This window comes from Triticum urartu, unplaced genomic scaffold, assembly GCF_003073215.2.
Source record: "Triticum urartu cultivar G1812 unplaced genomic scaffold, Tu2.1 TuUngrouped_contig_6539, whole genome shotgun sequence".
In the NCBI taxonomy this organism is placed as follows: Eukaryota; Viridiplantae; Streptophyta; class Magnoliopsida; order Poales; family Poaceae; genus Triticum; species Triticum urartu.
In genome coordinates, this window is record NW_024117308.1 from 1 (window position 1) to 11,460 (window position 11,460).

At 42.0% G+C, this 11,460-nt stretch overlaps 1 protein-coding gene across 1 annotated transcript; it reads right to left on the minus strand.

Annotated features, from left to right (window-relative positions):
• Window positions 1–9,911: 9,911 nt before the first annotated feature.
• LOC125530757 (uncharacterized tRNA/rRNA methyltransferase YsgA-like) lies at window positions 9,912–11,460 on the minus strand (the record flags this gene model as incomplete). The annotated part of the gene is given in 4 exon segments (XM_048695157.1): window positions 9,912–10,355; window positions 10,795–10,845; window positions 11,033–11,315; window positions 11,406–11,460. Coding segments are annotated over 4 exon segments (809 nt in total), but the record flags the coding sequence as incomplete, so codon positions are not given.

The window sequence follows — 11,460 nt, forward strand, 5'->3', positions numbered from 1 at the left end:
ACACGCATTCTACCCCAATACGTCGTGGAGGCAGCGGGGGGGGGGGGGGCAATTCATCTTGGTGAATGTCATCATCTCCATGTAAAATTTGCTCCATATGATGCGCTCCCTCTGTACAACCAAGTCCGCATATTTCTCCCCGTAATGGAGCCAGATGGCGCGGTCCCTCTTCACTGCCAACACCTTCCCGTCGGCAGTCCCCCTGAAGATTTCGCTGGGGCGGACGGCCAAGGCGTAGGCCTAGCACTCATCACGTGCCTCATTAATAGTGTCGCAACATGGTGGACGATATGATCTGCGTGGGTGGCTCTCTCCTTCCCATACATGATCTGCACGTAGTCATGCTCGATATCCCAAACAATGACATGTGTTTTGGGATCCCAATCCAGACATTTATTGGAAACGGGATCCTCCTGCATGGCCTCCAGTGTGTAAAGGCGACCCTTCTCCTCGACAATGAGGGAAGCCATCTCCTCCATTCTCTCCTCGTCCAGGATTCACTCCTCCTCGTCGTCAAAAAGTGGCACTCAGTTTGGTCGTCGGGGGAAGTGGCATGGCTACGGGGTGGGAAGTGGAGGTTATGGACATCATGATATGATCTATTCAGACATGGCGACGAGGAGGGAGATGGAGGTTGTGGGCAGTGGTGTTGAAAGTGTAGGTTGTGAGCTATTTGGCCACAACGACACTCTTTTTGTAGCCGCGGGTGACGACGGGAAAACATGGCGGCCGATGGGAAAATGTGGTGGGAATGGCCACGATCAGTTGGCATGTGGCTAGCCAGCTTTAATTGACACGCTTCCCAATGCCATGGCGTCTGCCGTCTGCGTCATTGACATGGCGAGGAGATGGTATGCGCGGGAGGCTGTGGAGGGAGACGAAACTTCCCTCCCACGCAAGTGGTTGGCGGATGGAACGCTCTCCAAACCAACATCCCATAACTTTTCGGATACTTGCGGGCTGTATATGGAGCGTTCTCCATATCAAGGGTCGAATGAGGACTCTACTTGAATATCCTTTTTGTCAAGATCATCCATGTATGATTATTATGTCGACCGACCCAATATACAGACTCTTCTAGAGTTGTTCTTATTTTGACGAGCCTGGCCATTCCTGCATGAGTGCGGTCTTGGATAGAACGAACAATAGTGTTGGCTTTTGCAATATGCAATTGTGGTGTGGGTCTCAAAGACCGCCCTGGAGCATGAAATATATTAGTCTAGTCATGACCATTGTTTAGCCGGCTGCGACCACATTTCTCTTAATTGAACGTTGATGGTACCGCGACCACATTTTCAACATATAAAAGCCCGACATTTTGACCGTTTTGCGTGTTTCGTCTTTAACATTACAAAATTACAACAATTTATTTGTGTTTCATTATGTCTACATTTAATTACTTACGGTGTTTATGAAGTTGACATTACATGGCTATAAACTCCTCTACTTCTGACAATGATAGTATAATGATACGCACGGTCGTCGCCTCGTCAAAACCTGTGTCCCGACGCGGCGGCTAGAAGCTGGAAATTAAGCTTTCGACGTGTCCCGTAGCCGCTAATTGGTCAGGTGACCTGGCCTCCAAGGCATGGATCACGCACGTACCGACTCCTCAGAGCCAAATGCATGATCCCGGCAAGAAAATCAACGTACAGTACTTTGTTCATAGGAGCGCTTGACTTTCCCCCCTTTTGACGTGCTAATGTCTGGAAGGTGGAAATTCAAGAAATATCTCTCTCAAGTCCATAGACCGGCCTCTACTTTATAGATCCTTCGCCGAACAAACTTATCGAAACACCTTTGTTCGTACACTATATCAAATAACTAGTATTACCACCAATCCAAAATACATATAGATCTTCAAAGAACATTGAACACCAAGTTCATACTTTGATCTTTGACCATCTATTGTGTATCTCACAAAACAACACTTGCTTCCACACACTCATATTGCAACCTCCTAACGGACCGTTAACTCGCTCTTGTGACGAGGATGTGTGTGCACATTCCTCACTTTCATTCATGTCTGAAAAGCCACATTAAAAAGAAGTCCTAAAAGGTGCGTTTTTTAATGAGAAAGAAATCCATATTATACTCCGAACTGTCATGCTTGGTTAACAAAATATAAATATATGGTTTCATATTTTGCGTACATATGAGTTTATTATAAGGATGTGGGCGAAATTTTGTACAACAATATTCCTTATATTTATGATTTTTTCACCTTTTCTGAAAACACTTAAAAAATGCAAAGTCTCTATCCAACACGGGCTATGTTTGATGTTAAACAGACTTATAAAAGTTTACGTTTTATATGGTCAGTTTCATAGTTTAGGATTACAAAAGGTGAACCTGGCACTATAGTTCAGAATATAAAATTGACTTTCTTTTCCTTGAAACCATGATCTACAAAAAGTATGTTTACTGTATTCTGAAAACGAAAAACTCTAGAAACACAAGAATTGAAAAAGGAGAAGTAAGATGACATGGCTAGTCTTGAGACCCCCGAAGGAAAAAAAATAGTGTAAGACCCATGTGATTTATTTCCACGAGGCTTGAGCTCGTGTTTGAATTCTTTCAAAATTTCCATGAATTGAGTCATTGCATATACATCCTCATTCGTCTAATCTAAATGGCATCTAGAGAAAAGGAACGCACAAGCTTTACCAAATGTGAGACACCCATCCTTGATCCGACAACCCGTGTTCAGTTTTTCTATTCTCACTCTAAGTAGTCTTCAAAGGGGTCTGTAGTTTTTTGAAAGCCTGTCAACAAAGTGTGCTTGTTATAGAAGAAACTAAATGCTTTGGACCTTGCAAACTAGTACTTGCTGTACCACGGAGGTCAAGCCCCATGTTTGCTGAAATTAAGCATTTGGGTCGGTTCCACCGGAGACCACACCATCTTTGTAAAATGCTTCTGAGTTTTTTGACCGACATTTTACGTTGAGTGACCACCCTTTAGTCGGTTTGTCAGGGTTTGAAACGGAGCCAAATTTCCAAGTCTTTGTCAAGTGGAATAATTCAATTCTGTGTATGTGGAACACACGCCCATTCATCGGACTTCTTTGTCAGGATATGGGTATTTTTGGGTCAAGTTCAAGCACCAGGCCAGGTACAACAGTTAATTAGGAAAAGGTAGACTTCTTAGCACGTCATTAGTTTTGGATCTAGCAACATTTCCCTGTTTTGCAAACAGGTGACGCCTGAATATGCATTGTCATCTCAGGAAATTTTGTGATCTGACACAATGTATATGGTTCAAAAGTCCAGGTTCAAGGTCAAGGGTCCTTAACAAAACATTCCACTTGTTAGCAAGGCACCGGTATTTTCTTTCCAGTTCTCATTCAGGGAAAAAAAAGTATATTTCAGTTCCATATTTACGGCTCCATGTGCATGGAAACAGTACGGCTTGGGTGTTGACACTAGTAGAAAACAGGCCTATGGTCACGGGGCAGTTTTCACATTAGTCCCGGTTCAATCACGAACCGGAACTAATGTGAGCATTTATCCCGGTTCGTACGGCTAAGGCATTAGTCCCGGTTCATCTGGGCCCTTTAGTCTCGGTTCGTGCCACGAACCGGGACTAAAGGGTGCGAGGCCCATTAGTCCCGGTTGGTGGCACGAACCGGGACTAAAGGTTAGACCTTTAGTCCCGGTTCATGCCACGAACCGGTACTAAAGGTCCCATTTTCAAACTCTACCCCCCCCGGTGGATCGCCTTTTCAGTTTTTTAAAAAATAAAAGAAAATGATGGAAATGTCAAAAAAATAAAAGAAAATAAGTTTCCCATGTGATATGTGGTCTAGTTGTTGGGAAAATTTGCAAATGTGAATTTTGACTTTATTTGCAAAATCTCTAAATTTGTAAAAATGGGCATAACTTTTGCATACTAACTCGGATGAAAAAGTTTTTTATATGAAAAATCATCTACTCGAAAAGTTACATTTGAATTTAATTGGGAAAACCTCGTTAAACATTTTCAAAATCCTCAAAAACCTAACAGAAAAAAAGTTACGGGGCTTTTAAGATCTGGAGTGGAAAAAATCGAAAAAAATTCAAACAGTGCGCAAACTGTGGTCAAACTAATTATTCTATAATATTAGTGTTACTAAATAATTATTTCAGTTATTTCAATTTTGGTCAAATCTGGTCAAACTGTGGTCAAACAATGGTCAAACTAATTATTCAAGAAATATTAGTGTTACTAAATAATTATTGTTTTTTAAAACAATAGTTTCAAACCAAAACAGTGAAATGTGTCACTTCATGCTCAAGCAAAATTCCTGAAGCTTAATAGGATTGACATCTTACTATTGTCAGGAAAACAACAAGTACAGACTTGGAGCGAGGGAGAATAGAACCCGGAAGTTAAGCGTGCTCAGGCTGGGGGAGTGGTAGGATGGGTGACCGTTCGGGAAGTTAGATGATTTGGAATGATGAGGGGTGATTAGAGGATAAATTAAGAAGTGATGAGAGGTGGTGATTATAGACTAGAGGTTAAAACCATTCAGAAATTTGAAAATAAAAAAAAATCAAAAAAAATCAAAAAAAAAATCATAAAATTTCCTTTAGTCCCGGTTGATGTTACCAACCGGGACTAAAGGTGGAGCTCCACGTGGCCGCGCCCTTTAGTCCCGGTTTCAGAACCCCCCTTAGCCCCGGGTTGAGAATAGAACCCGGAAGTTAAGCGTGCTCAGGCTGGGGGAGTGGTAGGATGGGTGACCGTTCGGGAAGTTAGATGATTTGGAATGATGAGGGGTGATTAGAGGATAAATTAAGAAGTGATGAGAGGTGGTGATTATAGACTAGAGGTTAAAACCATTCAGAAATTTGAAAATAAAAAAAAATCAAAAAAAATCAAAAAAAAAATCATAAAATTTCCTTTAGTCCCGGTTGATGTTACCAACCGGGACTAAAGGTGGAGCTCCACGTGGCCGCGCCCTTTAGTCCCGGTTTCAGAACGCCCTTTAGTCCCGGTTTCAGAACCAGGACTGAAGGCCCTTTTTCTACTAGCGTGAACATTCTTTTCTTTCGAAAACAAGAACATGCTCTCGGCATCTGCATCGACCGATGTACACAACCATTCACAAGTTTAAAAGCCACTGCTTTTTGCCAAGTCACTCAACCCACTTGGCCATCAAGGAGGAAATAGGAGACATACCAGAACAAAATCTGAAAATGGTGCCCACCAAAACAAAAACAAAAACCGTACCAGAGCTCGATGTCGACGAGAGAGAGATAAGAGGGGTCCCCATGAACACACCTTGGATGGCTGCGATGGTGTACACAAACAAGAGCAAGAACAGCCAGCCACGCCCTGTGGCTTTGGCTTTGGCGTTGGTGAGCGGTGAGTCGGAAAATTGTCTTGTACCACCAAGGATTTTTGGGCTGCTCACCTTTGGTTCCCATGTCCTGTCGCATCAGCATTGTTGGCATCAGCATCAAGGATCTTCCATATTCTTGGATGTTTTTGTCCGGTTTAACCCGTCCTATTCATGTTCTTGTCCATGTGATTCCAAGTATTATTTGACGCATTTCCATGATGGATCTACGCATGTATGTTCTGTCATAAATTAGGATGTCTTCTCTTGTTATGTGTGTAAGTAAAGCCATCATCAGTTAAGGTAATAGTCAAGAGCTCACTCATAAATAAGCAGATCTAAAAAGAGGACTATCATTACGAGTTACTGCTACAAACTAAGCTTATGGTTCAAGCAACCATAATTCACAGTCGTGGGCTCCAGCTCTGTTTGTTTGGTATAGGATTATGCCCTTGACATCACACTCAATCAGTTCAAAATACAAAGCGGCATAATGAGGGAGCAGACCAGCTGGTGAGGAACTGAGGGCTATGGCTGAATATCCCCAGAAATATGTTCCATCCCAATGGAAATGTCATTTGAGACCTTCTCAGAAGTAATCTTTCAACATGCCAAGCAGTGATTCCGAGAGTTTTTCAACACATGGGCCTCGAGTCCACCCAAATTGGATCCCTGACTGAATAATGTATCCTTTGAAGTTTAAATAATTGCAACAAGATATTTTCCACCATCTCGCAAAAAAGTCGCAATTACCGCTTCTGGGGAGACTGACACATGGGAGGCACAATGGCCACATGGGGGCATGGGCAGCTCTTCCCAGCAAACAATGAAGGAGGAAAATGTTGCTCAAATTTTTTAAAAAGGAGGAAAATGTCGCCAATAATAATGTGTGGAAAAGAAAGAAAGGGAGATGCAGCAAAGCAAAGGGAGTACAACTCAGATGCATGCACGCATCAAACTCCAACCTAAGCTGCAACCAGAAAAGGTTAACTCACATGATCTCTTTCCCAGATAGGCTAAGGGCCAACCTGGCGGCGCTTGATTGGGCAAATGATGCACCAACCAGTGATCTCCCAATGCTAATTTTCTATTAGTTCTCATAGATCTATCAAGAGAAAACAGACAAGCCGAGCCGAAGATTGTAAGGTACATCAAGATGCTAAATGGCACACCGTTCTGGAACAGCACCAACTCTACATGATTAATGCTACTAGCAAAGGCATATCTATTGGACTCTGAACTTTAACATGGACAATTTGAGAAATTGCATGGCGATGTGCTGGCCACTAGACAAAAATTTGCCTAATATGGCCATACTGATAATGTAGATTATCTCCCGATAACTAAAAGATATGAACCATGCGACTCTATGATATGGAAGCATCTAGGTTCCGTGTAACCTTCTGATCAACATCGAATAAACATTTCATATGCGTGTGTGCGCATGATTGGTTCACAGCTAGTTTGCGTTTGTACTTCTCCACATGGGAGGTCCAAGTAAAAGCACATGGCTACTTCAATAATGTTTGGAACAGAAATACTTCAACAGATAGCATGAAAATTGCAGCCAGTGGATGGGCATGGTCTAGAGCAGGAGATAGCATGCAAAATGATGTAGTGGCTCATGGACAGGGACATGCCCAGGCTGTCAGACAGAGTAAGAGGCTAGGCCGCAATACTTACAGTGCTTAGCAGGGAGCTGGCCAGCAGAAAACTAATGGACTCGGGAACCATCCATATTCATTTCTGAAAATGAACACTTGATTACTGTAACTGATCTCGAAACAACATAGCTTGTAGCTTGAAAGTGAAGAAACCTATCACTTTCAGAAAAGCAAAAGCACGGATGGGGACATCATGCACAATGACAACAAGACCACTTAACAAAGGATAGCAGGAATAGGAGTTCACGATCGTCGTTTCACCACCTTACAAACAAAGTAGAATCTGCTGCCTGATATTTTAATTATGAGTTACTCTCAAAAGCTATTAACACTTCACAATTAATACGAAGCATCCAAAAGGGCAAGACACAAGCTGGACTAGCTATCTATTAATAGAACCAAAACAAGCCAACATAATAGGGTAAGACATTTCCAGCACTGCTTACCTAAATACTAAATACACGTTAACGTTTCATTGCTTTCTCCAACTTCTTGACTTCTTAATGTTCCGAAGTGCCAGACAGCACATATGAACCAACTTCAGCTTTATTTCTTGAGTTTGGCTTTCTTTTCGTGGATCAGTCAGTACAGGTTGTCAAGGTCCCAGAGCATTTCATTCTATCTTAAATTTGTCATCAGTCACTAGTACTTCGGTAGCAAAAAAGTTATGATACTACGATGTAGCTGACGCTGCATTGTCGAAGTACTGGCCCCTATTTAAACCAAGTGGGTGATTGCTCACCAAGTCAGCACACAGTCCACACATTAAGTCATGCATCTTTACTTGCAGTACACATTGCATTTGTTTCCAGTTGCAATGATCAGGCAAAACAATGCACTAACCATTTTGCTTGAATGAATGGGTGGTTCAGCGGAAATCCCATCTCATTCAGGCAGTAAGAGGTTTATATACTCGGAGTGTTCTGCCTTGCAAGAGAAATATATTACTTAATCAAAGTTTTTAGACAAGGTGTGGAAGCTTCTAGCACTGGGTCTATCCTTTTAAGAATTTTTTGACAACTTTCTTGTGCTATTTTTGTTTCAGAAAATACACATTCAGTGTAAGATGAGCAGTTTTACACCAGCATAAACAAATAGTATCATAAGAGAAATAGAAACCCACTTATCAGTTATAGACGACAAACAATGAAGGAGCGCAAGAAAGTAGTTAAATAGGATTATAATTTCCAAAAACGACAAAATGATGGTGTTAATCCAAGGAAAATACGAAAATGTATTATCGGATAAAACAGTCCTAGAAAACTGTTTTACTCCACAATACAAAAGCAATGGATCACAAGATACTGTATAAGGTGGCAAACATTGTCGCAGTCATATCAATTATCACAAAGGTAAAATGTTGTATGTGCTCATAAAATTCTCTATGAAGTGGCAAAACAAGAGCCTTGAAAAATAGTGTTGTTCTGTCAAAGACCGCATCCAAATGAATCGAAGTGCACTACCATCTTGGTGAATGACAGACGTGCATACATCTACTACAATAATGGAACACCGAAGTTTGCAGATGAGTCAGCATGCTCTTGTAAGTTAATAAAGCAAGTATTCGCCTGAAAGTGAAAGCCATCCTTTCTTTAAACACTGACTATTAAGGTCCAAAACGGGTTGAAGTGTCGCCAAAGCAACTTCATAACGTGTCTTATTTGAAAACAACACCATGTCTGTTCAGTCATGGTGGATCACATGCAAGAGTTATTAATAAAAACCATGGAAGATGTCATTGTTGTGTAGACATATTGCCAGGAGATTTGCTGATATCGTTTATCAATAATGATGTTCTATTTCAATTACTCAACACTAGCACATATCTATGTCGCTCCTCCACTGAGTGGCACAGGACTTCCAAGCATTATATACCCGCACATCTATTTCTTATGCCCTATATGGCTTGGCTAGAACAGTCAGCAACAGTTACTGGGCCCTAGTTAACAAATTATTGAACTTTTCTCTCTATCACGTACCATACATCAATAGTGAAGGCAAGCCTAGGTCAGTTGGTAAATGTTCATATCAAATATTCCAAGCATCTGACATCACAATTGGCAAAACGATTCAACAGTTAGCTGATAAGCAAATTCTACTACTTCAGTTCCACAGACAAACACTTGGGCCAGACAGGTAGACATGTCAAGTGCAATGCCTCAGTTATGCCGGCTACTGGGCCTGGCCTTCTGATCTGGCTGAAACGGGGCACCGGGTAGAAAGATTCTTGTGGCAAGTGTAAGGCATCATTTATGCCGGTTAATCGGAAGGCGGGCAGCCCAGCTCGTCTGGTAATTTGAAAAGCTTATAGCCAACTTTAAAGAGAACGTTCTCTGCCCACAGTGTTAAACAAACCTTGATTAAAGCTAATAGCTGTTATACTTAAAGCTGGTTATTTTGGGTCAAAGATACCGCAATAGTTTATGGTTGAGATTTATTTATCATGCCGAAGTTATTTAAATACATTGGCATTGTCATGAGTCCAAGCATCGTATGTTGCCCGCCGATTGTGGATACGATTCCAAGGAGCAACGGTAGGCCGACTGTGGCTCTGGAGATGAGAGGGAGAGCATAAGTGGCTCTGGAGTATAAGTGAAATAGTTTGAACCATTTTGTCAGTCTTTGCAGTTTCATATGGGCTCATCCTTGTGGCAGACCATTGATTAAGCCTTGCAACTAAGACGTATTGGAGGATCAGTAAAACTACAGAAATGCATGACAGTAGCAAGATCCATGAGACAACCATCTAATTTGCAGTAGGGAATGTTTCTTGTTCATTGGAAAATACATCAAACAACCTGTTCTAGTGAAATAAAGTTATATCTTGCATTTTCTTTAATTTCTAACCAACATCTTGCATCACACTAAATGGTATGTTTCTTGACTTTAAATTAGATGTCAGAAACAAACACCCACAAAAATATATATGAACTGGACAAGCAGGTAACTTACGGAGTTGAAATTCTGCTATATGTTTGCTGTTTGGGTTGTAACATGAATAAAAAGATACCCCCAGCAACAGAAACATTCAGAGATTCAAAAATACCTTCCATAGGAATGCTTACAAGATCACAAGCTTGGACGGTCTCTTCAGAGAGGCCATTGCCCTCACTTCCTAACACTAAGCATAGTGACTCACTCATCAGTGAGTCTGCAAGCTCTTTGGACAGCACATGGGTTTTTTCAGATCCATCACTGCTACTTTCTGGATGGCCTGCCAACATCTTCATGCCATATCTAGTTACCAAATCATGCAGATCACACCAGTTGCCAGAGATAATTGGAAGCTGCAAAGAGGCTCCACGAGCTGCACGAAGAGCCTTTTCATTGAAAGGATCACAGCAAGCCGGAAGAAGAAATACCCCATCCTGTTGGTTGTTTGTCTTACATGTTAGTAAGAATCAACGTTCACAAGTGAAAACTGAAAAGAACTAAATGCATTTAGCAGACACACAATCCCTGAATCAAAGATACATAATCAGTGTAAAAACTACATGTTTAATTTAACCCATCACAACCAACTCAACCTACTTTTGCCTAATGAAGCATCGACTTAGAAATATCCTTAATGCCACTAAGGATTATACTATCACCCTCTTAAATGTCTGGAAACCAAACAATTGCATGCTTTCAGTTCTATTGCACGTCATCTTACCTTGCTGATCACATAAGTTTTAAATAGATTACTGAATATAAAACAAAAGTTGTCATAGTTAACTTCATATATACAATAACAGAAGAATGTGTCATGTGAATCGCGCAAGCTCCAGAAAGCATGTACAATAGCTGAAGGAGAAAATGGCATACCCATTTGAACGCGCAAGCTGACCTTATCAACGTTCCAAGGTTACCCGGATCCTGCCAAGTATCAGAATCACAACCGGCATCAGATGCGCTGTACAAAATTCGAATCCGTGCTTATGAGATGTACTACTAATAAACCACTTCAGAGCTCAAATAAGCAACAGCCCCCAGAGATATGCCTCATTTTCTACACAAAAAGTCTGCTACTGAACAATGGCGGGATGTCGCTCATCGTCTTCACCTGAATCCCATCAAGGACTAGAATCCTCTTTGGAGACTGGAACGACGCGTCAAGACCAGCTCCACCCTCATCATCACCGAGGTCACAGAAATGCTTAGGCATGTGCATGACAGCAATCGCCTCGGTTGAATCAACCGACTGCATCCCGGAGATCTTCTTCATCACAGTGGCGCTGACATACACAACATTGCCACCAGAGAGCTCATGCAGTTCACCCGGGACCTCTGCGCCGTCCAGGAGAAGCAAGCAATCGATTGCGGCGAACCCAAGCCTGCAGATCTCCCTGCAGCGGACAGCACGGAGGAGGAGCAAAGAATTAGAAATGAAAGGTCGCTGAAAAGGATCAGAGCGACGGGGCGGGAGAGAAGGGTACAGGATGGGGGCGAGGCCGACGAGGACGAGCCGGCGGCAGGACCGTCGGTAGGCGG